Source organism: Tympanuchus pallidicinctus, unplaced genomic scaffold, assembly GCF_026119805.1.
Source record: "Tympanuchus pallidicinctus isolate F22 unplaced genomic scaffold, pur_lepc_1.0 scaffold7, whole genome shotgun sequence".
NCBI classification, from domain to species: Eukaryota; Metazoa; Chordata; class Aves; order Galliformes; family Phasianidae; genus Tympanuchus; species Tympanuchus pallidicinctus.
The window spans coordinates 1,270,788-1,292,764 of NW_026294791.1; the positions used below are offsets into that span (position 1 = coordinate 1,270,788).

Genomic DNA, 21,977 nt, shown 5'->3' on the forward strand with positions numbered 1-21,977 from the left:
TCCCACAAGCACTGCATGCCCCCACTGCCCCCATGTGATCCCACAAGCACTGCATGCCCCCATTGCCCCCATGTATCCCCACAAGCACTGCATGCCCCTATTGCCCCCATGTATCCCCACAAGCACTGCATGCCCCCATTGCCCCCATGTGATCCCACAAGCACTGCATGCCCCCACTGCCCCCATGTATCCCCACAAGCCCTGCATGCCCCCATTGCCCCCATGTGATCCCACAAGCACTGCATGTCCCCGCAGCCCCCACAACTCCCCACAGCCCATTAGATGACCCACAGCCCCCACGGGTCAGTTGGAATAGATGATCTCAGTGGCCTTTCCCAACCTTAATGATTCAATATCCCCATGGTCCACACAGGTCCCCACATTTCTCTGTGTGCCAACCCCAGTCGCAGCCCCATCCCTGAGCTGGGTCACATTGCATGGCCCCAGCAGCAATGCCATTTGAGACATTGGCAGCCCGTGGTCCTCTTGTTCCCCCCCCCCCCCATGATTCTCCTGCCTGTGACATCAAAACACACACAAAGAAAGCTCTGTTTTCGGGGTTCTGTTTATTTTCAAGGGGGGAAAAAAAAATCACATTTAAATTGCAACTTAAGGGGGTGTTTCATGTGGTTCTCATGTATAGGATTAATAAACTTTGTTCTGACGTGGGGGTTTATTTGTTGCAATATTTTGCGTGGTCAATAATTGCATATTCGAGATTTGGTGGAGTGGATGATGGGGAGAATGGAGGAAAGACATTTATAAAAAACATTATTTACAAAAATGATATCCACGTATCCGTATCCTAATCTATAAGGCAAGTAACATTTAAAATATGTTGTCTCATGATTATCTTCGACAAGTCAATACAACACATTCATATTACCAGTGGTCAAACACAGAGCTTTGCTGCAGTAGTCCGTGTGCAACAAACCTGTACGTCTCTTACAGCTCTTCTCTGAGAACATTGGGTAAGCAGCAAAGTTTTCATCACAGACTAAGCAGTACCTAGGCCATCGGAGACTAAAGGTATAATAGATCCCATTGCACGTCGAGGCAAAAAAGGCCAGCCATTTGTTAACTTATTTAACTTAAATCTTAAAAATAGACCTGTGTCTCTTCATCCACAAATATTTATAAACATTTTATACACGAGGGATTTCGTAAAACGATAGAGCTTCTGGCGGGCCGTGCCCTGGGGATCCCAATTGGAGGCTGGGGGTCCCTCTGAGCTCAGCAGCCCCACGTCCCCCACTGCCCTGATGCCATTCCCATCCCAAATCACCACTCCCTTATGGACACGCACACACCACCAAAGCAGCTGGGCATCTTCATCGGCCCCAGAGCACTCTGGATGGAGCTGGAGCTGGGAGAAAGGGGTGGGTTTCAGATACCCCTACATGGGTTATGGGCAGGATTCTAGCATGGCATTCCCACGGTGACCTCCTGCACGTCAAGAGAGAGAAGTCTAACAGAGCAATAAGGTGCTCCAAGTGCCTGTAAAGCTGCCAGGGCCCAGCTGTTCCTACAGGGCTTTGTCTCTCCTTGCAGTGAAACAGGGCTGAGAACAACTGCAGCCATAGGAGTCCTCAGCTCTACAAGGATTCCTTTCCTTGCCAGTTTGTGAGAGGGAAGAAGAAAAGAGTAATTCTGGTGATGAAATGAAGTCTTTAAGACCGTGATTTTTTCTGTAGGGAACGTGCAATGCAGTGATGTTCATAGAAAGAATCGCTTGAGCTGGAAGGGATCCTCAAAGGCCACCTGGTCCCACTCCCTGCACTGAGCAGAACACCCACAGCCCCACAGGTGCTCAGAGCCCCATCCCTGACCTCGGGTGTCTCCTCAAATGCCATCGTTTTCGGTCACAGTATGCTTCAAAATGAAGGTTTGTAAAGAAGCAGAGCTAAGGGATGAGCGCACAGCAGCCCTACAGCAGAACACAGGAGCAGCATTCAATGGGGAGGCAGCAGCTAAGAATGAACCCAAACCCTGTGCGAGGCATTGGCAACACCACCATGAGGAGGACCTGACCCACAGCACCCGTTTGGGTCCCAGCAGTGAGCGGCACCGGGAGGAGGAGAGCTGGGCTGAGCTTTGGGTTATTTGGTTTTCCTCTTTTTTTCCTTAAAAAGCATTTAAAATCCCAATGCTAATGTAAACAGCTTGTCTTTCAAATGAAATATAAAGTAAAATATCTATGTTCTGGTCATATTTACACTATAAAATCCCTATTTTCGGGACTATGGCATAGGTGTCCTCTGGAAGCATGAGTTTATAACAATTGTACACAGCATGAACTGATGGGGCAGAAGCTTCAGGTTCTGCCCTCTGTCAGGAAGGGGTGGCTCACATCATTGGTACGTATTTCCATGTCAGAGGGGAGCAAATAGCTGGGCAGGGCAGGGCGCTCCATCCAGGAGTGCCGGCGGGTTTGCTTCCAAATCTGTATGGATTTGGGTATAACCGAGTCGTGCTTTCCTCCTGCATTCATACTTTGTATGATCGTGCACACAGAGCGCCCATCCTGCAGCACACATCCCAAACCAGGAGCCATCCCAGAGCTGAAGCAGCTCCAGTCATTCCCATTTTCCTTTAGGTTGGGCACGGCTTGCTGTCTTCTCCTTTGCTCCCCATTGAAAGAGCTCTCCACCCCTGCACAGCTCTTGAAGGTTTTCCCATCTCCATGAAACAGCTGCTCCCAGTGCTGCTGCTTTTGGCAGGGTCAGGTCGTGCTGCCTTCATTTCTCAGTATTTCTGTATAGAGATATCATTTTTCCCTGCCTAATGGGTAAGAAGGAAAAGCACGGGGCTGCACACCCTTACAGCACTTCCTAAACCTGCGGGGCTTTCAGAAAGCGGAGGAAATGAATAGAAGAAGCAAGCAAAGGATGGCGGAAACGCAACCAAAAATCCGGAGCCTGCTTTGGGGATGCATCCCCAAAACTGTGAGCTGTGAGCTCCACCTGCACAGAAACACTGCTCTGCACGTCAAGCAGCTGAACCTGAAGATGGAGAGCTTTATTCACCGCCATGAGACACGCTGTGGGCAGGAGGGGAGTGAAGGAGCTCCCTCGGTGAGGCACCCCCCATATCAGCTATCTGCACCGAATTTAAATCGTATATATTGACAAAATGTAATCTACCTCTGTAAGCATTGTGCCATTCAACAGTACTACTATTAAATTTATATACCACGGTTTAAATTACATCCATTTCATGAATGGTAAAAGGCTAAAACTCAAGTGTCTAACTTCCAAAATACGGCCTTACTGGAATGAGTACAATTTACAAATACAATAATTACATTTTAAAACCATTAACAATGTTACATCTAGAAGTAAATACTGTAGGACTGGTCAAGACGGTGTTTTCTGAGGAAAAATTCTGAAAGTCATCGACACTTCCAAGAGAAATGTCCCAAGTGCAGGATTTAGTTCGTTTTCCTTAAGCTGTAATTAAAACCCGTTCCGCTCACAGTAGTCCTTGGTTATTTTAAACGTGTTTCCTTCAGTTATCGGCCAAGTATTTACCTGGGAACGGGACCAGACATCAGCCAGGCTCCTCCACCCACCGCCTCCATCCCCACGCAGCGCCCTCAGAGACCCCCACAAATGGGAAACGGCCCCGAGGGGGGGCATTTCAGGAGGGGTTGGCACCTACCTGCCGCGAACCTCTTCTTGATGAGCGAGAAGCGGTAGCCGGCACCGACGAGCTCGATGTCACAGCTGGAGAGCGTGCTGCCCTCGCTGGTGAACTGCACGGCCAGGGGGGCTGGGGAGCTGGGCCCCTCCGCCAGCTGGAAGCGGGCCAGCAGCGAGCCCACGCCTGCAGGAGAGCAGCGTTAGAGCCAGCACTCCCTCTGCGCTTCCACCCCGTCCTTCTGCAACACCAGCTCCGGTTGGCAAAGCAGTCCTGATGATACCCTGCGTTTTCCAGGCTCTTTGCTCCCTAATCCCAAATAGCATCCTCTCCCTGCAAGCACCCGCAATTTGTGGGTGCCCCGTCCCGTTCAAGGCCAGGTTGGATGGGGCCCTGGGCAGCCTGGGCTGCTATTAATTGTGGAGGTTGGTGGCCCTGCCTGTGACGAGCAGCTTAGAGATTCATCATCCTTGAGGTCTTTTCCAACCCGGGCCATCCTGTGACTCTGTGTGCAGACAAACCCAACGCCTGCTCAAAGTACCCACCGCCACAAGCACGCGTGTTCACAGCATTACCTCCATTCTCCGACTTCTGAGAGATATCAGGGATCTTCCACAATATCCTCTGCTGCTCTGCGTTCCTGCAAACACACCAGGAAGAGCATTTCTGTAGGAAGCAGGGTGCTACACGGACCCCATCCAAACATTGCCAAAAGCACGTGCTCAGGGCAGCCCACGCTCTAGATCTTTAATTTTGGGAATGTGGCTTTGGGTTGGACCCAAGCGAGAAAACATCACTTGGGGTTGAAGAGTTGAGTCGCCCACCCCATCCTGTGTAAGAGCTCAGTGCTGGGTTGGGTGCTGGATTCAATGATCCTCAGTGATCCCTACCAGACAGCGGGTGGGAGCACAGCCTGCAGCTTGGTTACTCCTCCATCAACGGGGACGAGGAACTGGACGTTGTTTAGAGCTACCGGTGTGGTCATTGCCTCTGTATTGTATTTGTAGTCGATGCGGAGGTCAGTGCTTGCAGGTTCACACCGCCAGCTCACTGCAAGGTTTAATGGAGTAGACTGAATACCCTGGGCAGATACCTTCCAAAATGACAGAAAAAACATTTAGTTTCTGTAGGGGTGGAGGGAGAAATCCCATTTTACAGACTCAGTCATTGCAATGCGTTTTAGAGGGAACAACACCTCACATTCACATAGAAGGTTCATGCTGGGCCCCCACTCGAGTGCTGTACCCCAGCACAGCATGCCCCCACCTCCTCTGCGCTATGGAAACCCCACCTCCTGCACACCATATCACCTACAGCACACATTTGTGGCAGAATTCAACCTGACAAAACGCCATACCTGGTACTTGAGCATATCCACATTGTAATAGGTTGCTTGTGGTTTCTGCTCCGATACCTTCTTGAGGTGCGTCATCAGGTTTGGCATGTTGACCCAGAACTCCTTCGTGCTGGCATCGCTCTGCGTGCTGTCACTGCCAGCAGTGACATAGAAACAGAAGATCACTCAGGTTGGAACAGACCTCTGAGATCCTCCATCCAACCCCAGCCCACCCCCCTTGCCCACATCCCTCAGTGCCACATCCTCACGGCTCTGAACACCCCCAGGGATGCTGACCCCACCACAGGAGCTTCCCATGGGCTCTTCCATTTTACAAGCAGGATCTGAACTGAACAGAGCGGGTAGAAAATGAGCAAAACCCACTGTGTGCTGCTTGGCAAAGGGGCTGATCTCGAAGGAAGTGCTGCAGCAATATTTAGGGGCTGAGAATTTCCTTCTCAAAACTTGCCCAGACCCCAAGGCAGGTGGTTTTGCAAGCAGCCTGCCCTTGTAAAGAGCTGTCTGGCCTGGCTGGCAGCACGGGTGCGAGTAGGGGCTCACCAGCAGAGGAGCTGGGGGTTTGGCAGGACGTGCTCCAGCCGGTTGTAGTTGAGCACTCGGAAGGTGAGCACTGCCGGAGAGGGGTTGTTGGCAAAGTGTCGGGTGATGCCTGCCGGGAAGGACAGCACCATCTCCCCCGTGATCTTCACGATGCACCTGCAGCGCCGAGCACAGAGACCCAGGGGGAGGAAAGGGAGGGCTCAAAATGCAGCACAGGATGGACGGCGTGGTGAAAGCCCCCCCCTTCCCACCCCAGGCTCCCACACCCGTGCCCAGACCCCACGGCCGGCACCTACTTGCTGGGGTCGGCTCCCTTGAAGTAAGCATTGACGGTCTCAGTGAAGGCGGCAGCGACGGGCAGGGTGTCCTGTGCCCCCATGGTGAGCGGGCTGGGGCCCCGTGACGACCCTACAACAGAGCAGAGCCTCTGCTAGTCAGCTGCAGGATGGGGACCTGCACCCACCCCAGGGTGTACCCTGCTAGAGCCCGAGCCCAGCATGTGGCTTTGTGGGCAAAGGGTGAAAAGAAGAGGACCCCAAGGCTTTGTCTTAGGCTTGAAAATCATTTTGAAGTGATTCTTTTCCCCTTAAAAGACAAGCAAGGAAATGAGCAGAGGAGCCTCGCCACGAGCATGGGACATCAAGCCCTGCGTGGGGGTGGTTTGTGCAGATTTAGGTTTCCAGCCCCCAGCAGAGGCAGGGCAGTTTGGTGTCCCCTCTGCACTGAGCGGGATGCTCACCTCCTTACCCTGCAGCTCAGTGCGGATTCAAAGGGGCTGCACGAGGCCTGCCCACGGCTCTCCATGCACACTTGTAATACATGTAATACTGCTGCTTCCCTGCACAGCTCATGTATGACTCCAAGGGCTGCAAATCCACCAAGGGCTGCATTATGCCATGGTTAAGGCTGTGAAGCAGTAGCGATCTGGCCACATACATGACTGCTTGCAGCCTAGCCGTGGTGTATTGCAGCAAGAGGAGGACAGCAGCAGTGCAAGGGGAAGTCTGAAACTCTGAGGCATGCTGGAAATCCCCCAGCACTCAGGGCAGAGCAATTGAGAGCAACCAGCATGCAACTGCCTGCTGGTGCCTCACCACCAGCCCCAGGCAAGCTCTGTACCTGAGGAGAAATGTGCCCAGCGCAGGTCCTGTGGGCTCTGAGCCTCTGGGGACCAGTAAATGTCCCCAGGAGGTGGCCAGGAGCAGTGCTGCCTACAAACCACTGCCCCGCAGGCTCCAGCATGCCCACATTCTCCACAATGCACTGCTTTGCAATCTTGTACATCAAGTTCAACGCTAGGGTCATTCTGTCCCAAAAATGCATAACAAGTGATGGCAAAGGGTGAAATGCACTGTTCAGGAATGATTTCGCTTTGAGCATGCAAGCGCATGCAAGCTGCCAGCCCGAGCTGCTGCATGGGAAGGCAGCAGTGAGCAATGCCATGCAGCAGGTTGCTGCCAGCTCGTGCTGCCCTGCGAGCAAGCCCATCTCCCCTCTGCTGTCCTGCTGCCGGTGCCTGTGCCTGCTGGCTGAGGTCCTGGCTGGTGGCTCAGCCTCGTGGCATTGCAGCTTTCCTGCAGTGGGATGTGAGCGTGGGACGTTGGGATTTGGATGGTCTCACGGGAAATCTGTCAGTGAGATTACACCTTGAGTTCTGAGAGACTCACTGTAATGGCAGAGCATCAACACGTGGAAACACAGCTGCTCCCCCCCAGCAGCACAGGAGAGCCTTCCCCAAGGCTGGGATTTTCCTTTTGGAGCCCTAACGCAGCTCAGCAGAGCATTATCAGTGAACACAGCCACGCATCTCCTCCCGGCCAAACGCACAAGGAGCCCCAGGAGGATGCATGGGCTCAGCCTGGATAACGACGCTGTGCCAGCGGCGCACAGTGCACCCCGAGCTCTGCCGCAGCAGGATTTGCTGAGCCACTGAAATCACCCAGACTGGGTTCCCCAAAGGTTTCCTGCTGCCATCACTCACCCCGTAAACCTGGGTTTGTGCTGAACGTGCTCACCCCAGGCCCCGGCACAGAGGAAGGACAAAAATCCTTTGGACGCAACCGGCACCCACAGCTCTCACACCCTCCACTTCTCCCCATGAACCCCAGCACTATTCTAATAAATCCAGAGAGTAATCAGCTTTCTTCCACAAAAACACTTTGACTTAGAATCGCGGGATCAAGGTTGGAAAAGGCTCCTCTGCTCCCCAGTGCCTGACCCAGTCCTTGTCCCAGTGCCTGACCGCTCCTTTTGGAGAAGGAAGACTGATTTAAGTACGTGCTATGGGGCCACTGAGCTTTTAGCCCCTGCTTCTGGAGTCATTTTTGGATGCATTTCATTGTGGTCAAGGAATGTGATAATGCAGGAGATCAGCATCCACCCAGCAGGGCTTCGGAGCCCACTGGGTTCATTTGCTGTTATCCATTGGGAGCGGGGCGGGTTTCCCATCGCAGTGCTGTCACACTCAGAGGTGGTTTGACTGACTGCTGCCTGAATGATGGTGCAGAATAGAAGGGAAGGAGCGAAGCCATCCGAGCACAGTCCAAACGTCACCAGTACAGAAAAATTACCCCACGGTACGCAAATACTCTGCCCAGAGCCAAAAAGAAACAACAGCAGTAAAAGGAACCCCAACCAGAAACACTGCCACAGTGATCCGCAGAACTTCAGATCCAACAGCCAAAAAGATCGGATGATCATTACAAAGCCAAACCACACCAATCCCCCAGCGTGTTCACAGGGCTGTGGGCCCAATCCAGTGAGGAGGAGGAGGAGGAGAGAGGACAGGAACCCAGCTCAGGGAAATAGAAAGACCCAAATGAGCACTGGAAGGAAGGGGCCAGCATCTGCCCCGATGGAAAAGGCAAAGAGGAGAAGAAGCAGCAGCACTGCCCCTCACCAACACCGACCACTGCCCAGTGCTGGCATCACCCTCACCAAAAGCACTTTGCTCAAGCAGCTGAGCAGCCCAGTCTGGCTCTGCACACCCTGTCGTGGGACCAGGATTCGTCGGAATGCAAGAGCCATGGGGATCCTGGAGCAATGGGGAACCTGGAGCCATGCAGCCACGTCCCCGGCAGCCCCAGCTGCAGGATGCTCATTCCCTTGTGCTGGGTGGCAGGGCAAGAAAGCTCAAAGATGACAGAATCAATTTGATGAATCAAAAAAAATAATAATAATAAAAAAATTTCTGAGTGTTTCTAAGCACCTGGTTTTGCTCAGGACTTGCCTGCTGAAGCCCTGCCCTGCGGGTAGCAAGCAGGATAACTGTAGGGGATGGCTTTACCTGGCTGGGTCTCTGCATGTGCAATGCCTACGGTTTCCCAGGGGAGCCACAAGCCCAGAGTGACAGTCCTATTCCTGGCAGCACCGGTGCTTTTGGAGCAATTCCATGGCATTCAGCCCAGGGACTGAGATATTTCCTTTTTTTCTTTTTTTTCTTTTCTTCTTCTTTTTTTTTTTAAAGTAAACCAACAGGGAAACAGCTCACTGATGAATAGCATCAACCCAACCAAAGCAGCCATAGCACCTGGCACAGCACTGGGCCGCAGCATCGGGGAGCCCGGGGCAGCGAGCGAGCGGGGAGCGAGCGGCAGCTGAGCCTGCGCACTACTTACCTTCGAAAGTCAAATAAAACTTTCCTCTGTCAAACCAAACGAGGGAAGGCTGTTCATTCTCTGTATGGCCAGGAGGTGAAGCGGGATGGGGAAGGTTCAGGAGAGGGAGAGAGAAGGACATAGAGTGAGTCACAGAGCAGGACATCCGTCTCGCTATGGGGCGGGGAGCGCAGCAAGCCAAGAGCGTGCGGGGCGGGAGCGGGCTCTGAAACTCAGGGTTTGCTTGGAGAACAAAGCAGGAAGCAAAGCTATGGAAGCCCAATGGAAGGGAATCTCTGCCCACTTGGAAAGGATTTCTCTTGTTGCCTATGGATGGAGAGGACTGGGTGCCTTAGACTGTGCCGATACTGCATCCCATGGGGATCTTGATGGGCATGACCAGGGCAGTGCGTACGACGGACTGCAGCACGGCGATGTGAATCTCAGGGCACACAACTCCATGTGGACACACACACATGGTGCAGCAGGCGCCTGACTGGAACTGTCACCAGTCAGCTGCACTCACACCACCCCAAAAGTGCTGGAGAAGAAGCAGCACCTGAAACCAACGCTGCTAAATTGATGGGTTCGGGGGAGAACGGCATCCTGAGCTGCTGAACAAACCCTTTCCTTTGGAACGTGCGAGGTGATGGCATGTCACCCCTCGGTGCCTTTTGTCACCAGGGCCACTTTCAGGCCACATTTCCCCAAAGTGCAGACATGGGCACTTTGTCATAGGGCATCCTCTTCTGACAACATGAATGGGAGAAACGCAAAGAAGAGAGTAATAAAGAAAAACAACGAGAAAACAAGTCCCAAGTGAAATCAAGCAGCATGATCTATCAACAAAAACAGAAAGAGAAGAATTTTAACGAGAAAAATAATTGCACGCTCACTGGCACAAACACAACAGCTTCTTTCTTCGCATTAAGTGACCGCACATGCAACCAGGATGGAAGCACACCAGCACAGCATGAGGGACACGCAAGAAAACCACCACTCCCAGCACTCTTGGATGAGCTCTGATGGACTTGGCTGCTCTGGGGGCATCGTGGTGGAGGTGAACATCCCCAGGGCATCATCAGACCCTACAGTGAGAGCACTGTCTGCTCTGACGAGGGGCTGCAGCCCATGGGGCAAGGGGAGCATCGTGGTGATGCCTACCCCTGCCCGGGGCTTGGGGCTGGGATGGACACAGCGAGCAAAGACTGAGTCACTGCAAAACATCATGAAGAAGCTTAATTCATTAAATTATATGGGAAAGGGAAATATGTATATGTAAAAATGAGCACTTAGAGGAGATACTTCAAGCTCATCCCCGGGGGAACTCCACACAAGGGCAGGGCTGCTGGCAATGAGCACAGCCCAAACTTCATACCAACTCTCCTGCTGGTCTCCACCAGCTCCTTACTCAGTTGTCTTCCATCAAAGCCTCCATGAGTTTGCAGCAGCATGCTGTGCTGGAGCTGAAGAGATACACCTACGACACCTCCAGGGTGAAGCCCCAGTGGGATGGAGATGTGGGCGGGAGGCAGTGCTGCCATTCCCAGTGTCCTCACATTGGGAGATCCCATGGAATGCCTCACACCATTGCCAAGCACACAGTCACAAACAAATCTGTGTTGCTTTTCCAGACACTTCTTTCTCTAGCAATTTTCTCCTGCTCCTGTGGCAAGGGTCCCAGCTGCTGCCAGCCTGTGGCACAGCAGTGTCATGGGACATTCCCGCTGAACGCACCGGCACATCATCAGAACAGGACAACCAACAGGAAAAGCCATGGAAAGAAAAGGGAGAAGGGTGTGATCCTGGTCGAAATGGAGCTGCAGGAAGCGAGGGTGCAGGCATGGTGACAGGGACGGAGGCACAGGGGGAGGCAGCACCCCCCAGAGCACAGACCTCAGAGCTGACAGCCAGACACGGAGTATCTGCAGGTGCCCCATGCCACCCCATGGGTTGAGCAAGAAACGTGTTTCTGAGGATGCTTCCTCCAGAAGCAGCACCTTGTTATGATTGAAGATGTGTGAAGCAAAGGGATTCGAAGAGCCTTTGCCAAGACTCCATTTCCCACTCCCACTTTAAGGGGAAATGCATATTTCAGGCATTTGAAGAGATTGAGCAGTTGTTGCTTCCTAGCTTCCAGCCCCCCTCCCCTCCAGGGTATGAGCACCCCCCACAAAAAGCTGCTTTTGACCAACCTTATAAACCACAAGCATGTTCCGTGTTGCTTTGCGCTTAGTGATAACCTCTACCTCCCCCAAACACATACTTTCTATAACTGCTGGAGAAAGCCTCCATGACAACAACACCTTGAGGACCCTCCACATCCAGCTCCTGTCCCTTTTTGCATTTGAAAACCTGATTACAATGAGTGAGCTTGAACCCAAAGACCGAGCTAGCAAACCAAAAGGGGCTGGGCGCTCTCTCAAGGCCATTTGGAGGAAGGAAAGGTGAAAGAAAAGCAGTGCTGTAGGATTTTTACCAACTGTGGGAGTGGTGGCTGCGCTCAGGGAATTGGTGGAAGATATGGAAGAAGTACTTTCAGCACGGGCTAAAGGTGCTATCGGAGGAGGACTGGATGAGTGAATAGGAGGGCTAAAAGGCCTGGACTGGAGAAAAACATAAAATAACACAAGGTTAAAGAAAATACACACAGAACATTTGTATTAAACAAACAGAAGCTATTGCTGAAGATGTCACTGTGGTGCACCCCCTCCCGCTGACAGCCCGGGGCCCCCGTGGGGAGGGTTGTGTTTAGTGCAAGCAGCATCAGCAGGCATTGCCTTGATGCTCCCACCCCCACTTCCTGTGCTGCTTCACATCCCAGTGGCCCAGGCTTCATGCCGGGCACCCTATCCCTTTTGGCACAGGAATAACATTCCACCTTCTCTATACCTGCTAACCCCAGGCAGACCCCAACTCTTGCACCCCCCAGGGATGCAGCTCACTGCTGTTCTCCCACATGATTTATTTCTGTACATAAATAGCAACAAAAACTGCAAGCAGCCCCTGCAAATGCAAGCATGCTGCACCTACCAGGTCTGCGACGGAGGGCTTGCCAGGGGGCAGCTTGGGCCGGGATGGGGGCCGTGGTGGTGGGGGTGGTGGGGTGCTGCAGGCGGCCAGTGGTGTGCCAGGGCGAGCTGGGGACGAGGAGCCTGCAATAGAGATGGGGCATCAGCAGCACATCAGCACACAGACACTGCTCCCAGGAGCCGATGGGGAGGGGACGGGATGTTCCCGCATCAGTTCCCCCATGATGGTTGTTCCAGAGCAGCAGCTTTGCACAGCTGAGCATACCGTGATTGCTGCAGTACTTGTGGGGGTGACCCCAGTACCCAGAGTCTGGCATCTTTACCCAAGCAGGAGAAAATGATGAACTGGGAATGAAATCTCCACCTGCAACAGCTTTCGTTGTGCCAAGAGCTGTAGGGAAAGGGCACTTCTTCCCCTCCATCCTGATGGCTTCTGTCGGCAAGAGAAGAGGTTTGGACTCTTCTTCCTGAGTGTCCCTCCTCCATTTGTCTTGGTACAGCTCTCGTTGGGCTTCTGCAGCTCCTAGGGCAGGGCATGGGGCCACCGTGGGGTCAGTCCCAGCCATGGGAAGAGGAGAGGCCAGGCAGGGATGTGGCTTTGTCCCAGTGAAGAAGAACAAGGGTGGGAAGGGCAGAAAAGCAGATCTGCTGGGAGCACTGCCAACAGCCCAGCTCTCTGGGAGAGCTTCCGTGAAGAAGATGGTGAGGCTTTCATGGTCACTCTGGTCATTGGCAGCTGTGGCCATGCTGACTTTTTTTTTTGCCTCCAGACAGAAATTTTAAGAGATGCTTAAGAGAAAACCCAGTGGATCTCTTTGTTCCATGGATAACCTTCCTCCCAAGGTAAGTTTGTTGATATCAGCACTGTGCAATGATCACAGACCACTGCTGGCCAACAGAAGTGGACCTGTAGCACGGCAACACTGCCCCGATATTGCAGCACCCACCTACCCAGTGTTGGTTACCAGCACCACAGACTGCAGGAGCACACTCTGGTTTGGAGCAGCACTCTCTGCTTGAGCAGACAGTAAGATAATGCTTTTAGATTTGTATTTCCCCACTTAGAAGGAAAACAGCTCACTGAGCTTTTTGAATGTGAGCTCACAGTAAGAAAACATTGAAGCAAAGCCTACGGAGCTTGGACTCACGTAATGAGTGCTAAAATGAGATGTAGGTTTGTTTAAAGAGCATAAGCCCCAGCTACTCACCCAAGCATCTGAAAATTAAGCTCTTCTTATTTAGAAGCTTAATTTGGGTGCCAAAGGTTGATTCCCCCCCCCCTCCCCCCCCCCCGCCCCAGCCTGTGTCACTTTCAAAGCCAAACCAGAATTATGCAAAGGTAATCCAGCAGCACTCAATGTCATGTGATGGATCCACACATGCATTTGATCCAGAAGCAGTGTCCCACCAGTTGGCCAAAGGCCTTCCAGGTGCCAGATTTAACTCAGAGATGTTCGCTCCTCCTCTTGTAAGGTTGCTCTGCAGCAAGAACCATCAGCAGTGCACCATGATCCCATAGGAACCTGCTCACACTCTGATTCCCAGCCCAGCCATGGTGGAACCAGACTCCCATGGGACAACAAGGCAAGAACACGTCAGGGTCCCCAGCACCCCAGCGGTGGACCAGAGTTGGGTACAGCAACCCAGACCTCACAATGAGAGAAAGCAGAGGAGCAGGAAGGGAGACGGAGCAACATCCAACTGCCACTAGATGCGGCTGCATAAAGGTTTGTACTATTTTTGTGTGCATGTTTCAACATTTGGCATGTTTACAGCTTGCTTTCCCACCTTGGACTGGTTAGGAATAACAGCCAGCAGTCTGCAAAGCACGCAGAAAGTAGACAGAATGTAACAAGTAAGAGATGAGAATGCTCTGAACAGGGAGCCTGACTGCAGGCAGCTCACACCAAGAGGAATTTCTCCACCTGCCCCACCAACACATCCCCATCCTCAGCTCAGTCAGTGCTCCTCAGCCATCATGGTGGCAGGAAGTAATTAATGAAGAAACTCAAGGGTCCCACGGTGACCTCCTGGAGATGCTCCAGCTCTGAGTGGTGCACTGGGATAGGGGCTGCAACCCCCAGAGTCCCCATCCCACCCCACCAACCCCCAGAACCTCATGAGAGCAGCACAACAAAGTCACAGCACTGCCGCAGAGCCAAGCTGTGCACACAGGAAAAGCAAAGCACCACAGACACCAAAGCTCCTTCAACCACACACGGAGCATGGGGGTCCTACCTGCTCCCCCACCCCATCCAACGTGTCATTAAAGTGATTGGGACCAATTCCAACCCATTGCTCTTGATGTAAAGCTGGTAACGGCAGTGGGACACAGGTCGATCCTGGATTAGGTCTCCATGCAGGATGGCAGCTGGTGAGGATGTTCCAGGAGTTGGGCTCAGTGATTCTTATGGGTTTCTTCCAACTCAGGATATAATATGGCTTTATGAGTAGCACAAGTCCCGGTGCAGGGCCCTGCTTCTGCCCTGACACCACACAAGAAGGCTGCAGCTTTTCAAGCTCAGAGATCTGGTGTAAACTGACCTCTCAGAGCTTGCTTGCCCCAGTAGACACACATTTATAATTGAGCAGGTGAAGCCAGGCAGGCAGCACACATCGGGCAAAGCTATCGGGTTTTGTCCCTCTGAAACACACATTCTGAAAGCCATTTCTCAAAACCCAGCTGTGGCTGCCTGCTGCCAAAACCAGGGCAGGGCAGACAGGGACTGCATTCACCCACTCACCTACTGAGGTCCCAACAGCCCCGTGGCAATGGTGCGAGACAAGCAGACTGAAAAAGCTGCACGATTATTCGCCAAGGTGATGGTTTACCTGAAGTATTTATGTCTCTGTTCACTCTGAAGCCTACAGATGACACAGCTGCAAACATAGCCCCCCTCTTCCCAGTGATGTTGTTGGGCGTACACACAAAGCAGAGGTGGGAAGGGTTGATGGAACACCTCAGCTTTGGGAAGGAAGGCTTAGGGAAGGCTTTCAGACCCATCTGACACCAGACACAGCGGGGAGCAGGGATGAGGACGACACGGAGGCCGAGGGCAGGGGAAGCAGAGCGGGGCAGCAGGACGTACCGCTGGGGCTTCCTGCTCCGCTGCTGGCACCCGGCCCGGGGGATGACACGACTGTACGGTAGGTGGGCGGCGGAGGGGGCGGCGGGGTGGCTCTTTGTCCCAGCCCAAATTCCTTGGGTGAGGCGACCGCTGGCTCCGTGTTCTCCTCTTTTGCGTAGGGCTGCTCCAAAGCCTTCTTCTGCAGCTCGTCCAGGCGCAGCGGGGAGGGCAGGGCACGGGGCGGCTCGGCCCCCGGGCTGCCCACTGCCACCGGGGGGGATGCTGCTGGCTCCCGGGGCCTCGGCACCGCCGTCGTGTTTTCCGGGGATGGATCGGAAAAATTGACCCACTTGTTTTCCGCGTGAGCAGCCACAGACTTGGGGGATAGCACGGGGCCAAAAATGCTGTCCAAGTCATTGATTGATGGTGGTTTGTCACTTTTGGCCTCCGTGGCTGGCTGGTCACCTCCTGCGGTCAAAGCAGTGGGTTTAAGCTTAGCATTAAGAGGGCTGCGGTGGCGTGGGGCTCGGCGCCAGCTGCTTTCTAGAGGGATGCTCAAAGCACGTTGCCAAGCACGTGGCTCACGGCTGCTGGGGGACATCATTCCCAAAGCACACTTGGTTGAAATACATACACTGCACAGGAGAGCATGCAGCCGCCCAGCCCCATGGGTTGCCTCATACAAGGCACTCCTTTCCACGCACCATTTACAGCTGGCACACAGCCTTCATTATGTCACAGCTAAATAGCATCATTATCATCACCAGGAATTATTAGTTAGCTATTAGACTCGCACAGTAAGCACAGCAAACTGAAGCTCTCTTACACACTCCTCTCATATATATATTTATACACACATAAATATAAATATATACATTTACACATGCTGGTTTGACGCTCCCACTGGCGAAGAGCATGCAGTACAGGACAGCACACAGGGTGTATGTATTTCAGCTGCAGCCGGCAGCAGATGAAGCTCTGGCGGCTCTCCGCTTGCTCTCTGAGCTGCCACCACCACCACACATTGCTGTTAATCTCTGACAACACCTGGCTGCAAGGCTCCATCACACACCCCAGCACAGCGCAATGCCCGCACTCCTGTCCCAGCTCAGTTTGCTGCTTTGCTCACTGTTTGCAGCTCAGGGACATGGAGCGAGGCTGCATTTTGCACACATGCTGTGCAGGAGTATGTCTGACCTCACACAGCACAGCCTGGAGGAGCAGGAACTGCAATCTCTTCCTATAAGCAGCACCGTCTATTGCATGCTTATAAAGCACTGGATTTACTCCAGCTGCATGCCAGTGCCTCACTCAGCTTTCCTTCACTCACTGTGCAGCATACATGCCTCTCCCTGCTCACAACCTGGGAGGGCACAGCGGGCAGGAACAGCCCAAGCCCACTGTTCTGTAGGCCCAGAAGCAGAGTGGGAGAGAGGCAGCAGAGCTATTTATTGCCAGTGCAGAGCAGGATTTAAGGCTGGCTTTATATTTTGCTCCCAGAAGTGACTGACACCAGCAGCATGGGGAGAAGAGAGCAGCAACCGAGCCAGAGCAACACCAGCTCAGGACCAGCAACGTCTTTGCAGCATCGCCCTGAACGCGACATCTGCCGAAAAAACACGGACGCAACACAGGACACACAGGGACCAAATTCACATCTGAAACGCAGCCGTTGCATGGGATGCCCTGGGGGAGCCAACCCCACAGGTCCGGATCCGGCCGCACTACGTCACGTGCGAGGAGCTGTGCGCCTGGCCTTTACCTGGTGCCACTGTCAGGGGTGATGCGGTGCGGGGCGGCGTGGCCGGGACGTTCTTGGGAGGCAGTGGTGGCGGAGCTGCGAGGGAAAGAGAGGAGAGCATAGAATGATTTGGGTTGGAAAAGACCTCTAAGCTCCCCGGCCCACCCTTCTATGGCCACATCCCTCAGTGCCACATTCCCACAGCTCTGGAACACCCCCAGGGATGGGGATCCCCAACCTCCGGGCAGCTGTGCAGTGCTGAGCGCTCTCTGGGAGAAGAGATTTCTCCCTGTATCCAACCTGACCCTCCCTTGGCTCAGTGTGCTATGGGGACCAGCTCTGTGCCCAGCTGAATGCAGGGCACTCAAGGAAGGTGGAAGAACATGATCTCTATGAATGGTTTGCACTGCTTTCCTACTGCTCCCTCTGCACAACACTGGGCTGTTCTTCCAACACTATCTAGAGCCAGCAGCAACAAAAGAAGGTTTGGGTTCATGTATGTATACACATGTTTGTTTTTTTGCCAACTTACTTCCAATTGGAAAAGGTCTCTGCAGCTTTGGGGACTCAGTGCTGTTGGGCTGGAAGGAGCCCCAGATCTCAGGCTGGTCCAGAGGAGCTGGGAAAAGAAAGCAAATAAATACGAATGCAATGGAGATGATAAAGCTTTTTTCCTGCAAATAGCAGAAGGAGCAGTTAAGGTGTGCTCATCTAAAGCTTGCAAGGAGAGGAAACTAAACACTGATGGCAACCCCTCGCTAATTAAAGGCATTTATTTTCCTATAATGTTAGATAACTACAGGGCTGCCTGCTTTTTAAACAGGACATGCAATTAATTTGACACTCACGATGCTTGACAAATAAAACAATGCCAATTTGTGTCTTTGGAGGCTTATTGCATTAAGTGAAACACTGAATTAATTACTGAAATCCTCTGGAATTTGAGGATACACAGAAAATAACCCAGGTATTAAACAAATAAACCCAACTGCATTTACGCAGATGGGGAACAAAAACCCAACAACTCCTCTATATCACATTTAAGCATCTCACACTGTTTTTCTTAGGCTATACATGCAGAGCCACACGTAGGGACAGCTTTGCTCCAAGATTTAAGCAGAGCTGTTCTTTATGAGGGATGGGTGCAGACCCCAACACACCGTCCAGCTTCTGCTCCTCAAATGCTGACTCCAGCGGGGGCCCAAAGAGCGGTGCCAGTGTGGCTGGGTCCTCCAGGGGCTTCCTGCTGTGGGACAGAGGCACACAACATTCACAATGTGCTGTGAGAAGCTGTGCTTGAGCATAAACCTGTACTTGCAGGGAGCTGGTGTGGTTTAGACTCTCGGCATGCACGTAATTGTGTGCTAAGGTGCTTCAAGTCACATCTGGATGACAACCTAATGGTAGCCATAGTGGAGAGCTCTACTGATGGACTCCACGGAGCTCTGAGGCCTTTGTGCTGGCTGATGCCCAAGGGAGCTTTTGCAGATGTATGGTGTGTACTCACATGTATCCCCCAGACTGACCTGCTGGGTTCTGGCGTGGGTGTGGAGCGCCGGGGCCGTGCGATCTCCTCACCTGTGCAAGGTCAGACAGAGCAAAGTTAGAGCTGTGCCCCCAACCCCGCATCGCCCCCCACATCCCATCCTAAGCCCACTATAGAGGTGCAGGCAGAGAAAAGCCTGGGCTTAATTCAGCTCTTGTCACTACAGTAGATGGCTGTGCTTCTGCTACAGGGCACCCCGGGGATGTCCATATGGCCTTCCCTAAGGGGACACTTGGGTGCCATCATTTCTGCCACAGCAAACCTGCCCTCCCCCTCTCCCCCCTTCCCTTTATTAAATTAATTTTAAAGGCCACCACCGCCAAGCTGTCTGCACTAATTACTTAGGACATACTTACTGGATAAATTCCTCTTAATCATCCCCTGGAATTACAAACACAGGAGGTCAGCGGGGTGTGCAGGGACACAGGCACGTCACGATCAGCACCCGCAGCAGCAGCACAGCACACAGGGCAGAAATTGGCTGAGAGTTACTGTGTGGGGCTGAGAGATGCCCACCCGCACGTATGTGCTAGGAAATCCCAGTGCTCCCAGCAAGCAGGGAGCAGACAGAGCCTAGCAAGAAGACTTTGTGCCCCATAAACCCATCACCTGGCAGCTCCAGGTTCACAGCTGCCTTGGCACACAGCTGACAGCTGTCACTCCAACCCGATGGGCACCCATTGGAGGCAGCATGAAAACAAAATCCTCACCTCCGATGGGCTGGGGACTGATCTATGCCAAATAATGCGTGGTCAGCAACCTAAAGCCCCGCTCTCGCCACACAACATGCAGTAAAAGCCCCCTCACGTCCCCCTCCAGAGCATTGCAACATCACTGCTTGCACAAACACATGGCCAAAGGCAGCAAGGAAGGGTGCAAGGAAGTAGCTTACCGGGCTGCGCCGCTGCGGTCAGCGAGAAGGGAGAGAGAACAGACACCTGGTCAGAGAGGGATGCGTCAGCACCAGTGTGGCACCGTGCCTGAACTGGCATCCCAGGGACAGGGAGCATCCCTGCTTGGGAACTCAGGCTTGGGGCCCTTGGGATGCTCTTCCCCCAGTTCTTCAAGCAGCTCCATGCTGATGCATGGCCATCTCTGACTGCAACGAGGGTGGTGCATGCAGAGCTGCCCTCAGGGTGTTTTGGGGTTCCTCTGTGCTGCAGTGCTGGTAGGCACAGACCCCAGAAGCCAGGCACACAGCACGTCTCACACCTGCCCTTCTGATGCTCTCAGGGATGAATATTTTGGCATCTAAACCCCTTAGATCCTGATGCCCTGGGTCAGCTCCTGCAGTGGAGCACAAGTGGAGCCCAGCACCCCTGGACAGAGGAAATTTGCCCATTTTGGGCTCAGAATGGCCTCACACCAAGTCCTTATGAGGACAACACCACAGCTGCACGCAGTAGCATTGTGGTCACAAAACACAGATGCACTTTCCTGCCTAACACTACATGCTGGTGCACAAGGATGCGTGTAAAACTTGCTCAGGGAAAGTTGCACCCTTGCACATCTCATCCAACACCAGCCACAGCCTTACCACAGAGCACAAGGACTACACACATCTCCAGGAAACACAACCAGGCTCTTATCCATAGAATCACATAGCTGTTTGAGATGGAGACCTTTGAAGGCCATCTGGTCCCACTCCCCACAATGAACAGGGACACCCACAGCTCCAGAGTCCCATCTCTGACCTTGGGTGTCTGCAGGGATGGGGCACAACTGCCTCTCTGGACTCCCTGCTCCACCCACCAAGTTAAACCCAAGGGTGAAAGATAGCAAGGAACATCACGCCTTCCAGAACTGTCAGATTTGTTATTTGTCTTTACATTCTACTTCCAGAGACATGCAGAACAGGTGCCAGGAAAGCAGAGAACACAAATCAAGACTGTATTAAAAGTTTGTAAGCAAAAAAAAAATATATATATATATTTCTTACCGGACTTTTCCTCTAAAAGAATGCAGAAAAATAAAAAAAAATAAAAAGAGAAAATAAGATATTTTCTGCAAGGGGCTAACACAGAACTAAAAGGTTTGCATCTATGAACAGAAGGCATCAGCTTCTCCCAGAACCTTTCTGTAAGCTTAGTGACGTTGCAATAATTTGGGAAAGAGAAATAAAAATGGGGATTTTATTTCACCTTGGTTTCTATTTGAGGTTGATTCACACTTCAGATAAGGGCTGAGGATCAACTCTGAGCAGCTTCAGCTGCAGAGACTCTGTAGCCCACTCCAAAGCCCATAGGAAAAGCAAAACTCGCAGATCTGTTCCCAGCAGAACAGACTGGGATGTGATAACAATCTCAACAAGCCTTAGGAAAACCAGTGGGTAGCAGCATCCATACCAGGGAGCAGACATGGCTGTTCCCTTCAGACAGCCCTGGGAAGAAGCATCCTACAGCAGCACTACGGAGAACCCACAGATGTCCCCCAGCTTAAGAAATGTGACGAAACCCCATGGCTGCTTTCTATGGATACAGCTGGTGAGGACCCAGAGCCAAGATTCCCCATTCACACCCAGGGGAAGGGACTGCCCAGGCAAGCAAACAACAGAGCTGGGGACAGAGATAACTCACCACAGGGGATGGAGAAAGTGCAATGTTGCCTACAGATGCCTTCAGCTCATCCACCGTAGCTGCGCTCTTCAGGATATCCTTAGCCTGCAGTGGTTTGATCTTGATATTGTACTTCTTGTGGGCCTCCTCCTCCTCCTCAGACTCACTGGAGGAGTAGAAGTGCTTCCCTTTGGTGGGTGCAGAGCAGCTAAGGAAGCTTGCTTGGAGGATCAGGAGCGCCCACCAGCTCAGCAATGGGTCAAAAACTTGCATCTCGCTGATAAATGGGAATTAAGCATTTCTGAAGCACTCACCCTTGACCTGAATGGCACGAGCAGCTGCAGGGACAAGCCCTCCTGCACTACCCATGGAAATGGGTAAGAAGACTGCTCTGCTGCAGCCCAGCAAGGTCTGCATTGATGCGCAGCCATCCTCCCTCAGCTCTGATGGGGACAAAGCCTTCCATCAGCAGAAGGTGGAACCCTGTTGTTCACTTGCCCTTCTACAGCTGTAAGCAGGATGCTATTAGCCCCAAGGTTGGCACGTGTGCAGTATCCACAGGCTGCACCCTTGTTTCCTCACCCCTTATGGAGATGCATTATAGACCTGTAGATCACAACCCAAGCAGAGTGCATCAGATTGCACAGGAAAGCCAGTGCCCAGTACTGTGCTCCTGCTCAAGCCATAGCATGGATCAGAGGCAATTAAACATGCCTCCTGTTCCACAGCCATAGATAACACTCTCTGGGAGCTGGTTTGGGCTGCAGAGTAACAGCTCAAAGGAGAATAAAAGGGGGAAAAAAAACAAAAAAAACCACCAAGAAAACCACATAAAAGCCAGTGGCCTTTCTGTGAACCCCAGCTCATCTTAGAGGTCGTAAGCCAAGAGGCCAAGTCCACAAC

At 52.6% G+C, this 21,977-nt stretch overlaps 1 protein-coding gene across 3 annotated transcripts in view; it reads right to left on the reverse strand.

Moving 5' to 3' along the window:
- Positions 1-547: 547 nt before the first annotated feature.
- SGIP1 (SH3GL interacting endocytic adaptor 1) overlaps positions 548-21,977 on the reverse strand; it is a 34,213-nt gene continuing 12,783 nt past the window's right edge. Inside the window, exons 1-18 of one of the 3 annotated variants that reach the window (XM_052666876.1) lie at positions 21,096-21,208; positions 19,412-20,470; positions 18,876-18,900; positions 18,500-18,551; positions 18,134-18,219; positions 17,506-17,592; positions 16,995-17,069; positions 15,254-15,700; positions 12,166-12,287; positions 11,612-11,738; positions 9,154-9,213; positions 5,833-5,944; positions 5,537-5,692; positions 4,997-5,129; positions 4,530-4,732; positions 4,215-4,279; positions 3,661-3,825; positions 548-3,530 (exon numbers count right to left, since the gene is read on the reverse strand). In XM_052666876.1, the coding sequence (XP_052522836.1) occupies positions 3,508-3,530; positions 3,661-3,825; positions 4,215-4,279; positions 4,530-4,732; positions 4,997-5,129; positions 5,537-5,692; positions 5,833-5,944; positions 9,154-9,213; positions 11,612-11,738; positions 12,166-12,287; positions 15,254-15,700; positions 16,995-17,069; positions 17,506-17,592; positions 18,134-18,219; positions 18,500-18,551; positions 18,876-18,897 (1,935 nt within the window). In that variant the 5' untranslated portion in view covers positions 18,898-18,900; positions 19,412-20,470; positions 21,096-21,208 and the 3' untranslated portion in view covers positions 548-3,507. Of the gene's footprint in view, positions 3,531-3,660; positions 3,826-4,214; positions 4,280-4,529; positions 4,733-4,996; positions 5,130-5,536; positions 5,693-5,832; positions 5,945-9,153; positions 9,214-11,611; positions 11,739-12,165; positions 12,288-15,253; positions 15,701-16,994; positions 17,070-17,505; positions 17,593-18,133; positions 18,220-18,499; positions 18,552-18,875; positions 18,901-19,411; positions 20,471-21,095; positions 21,381-21,977 lie in introns of those variants that run through there. The other 2 variants (XM_052666877.1, XM_052666875.1) reach the window with 2 other exon arrangements.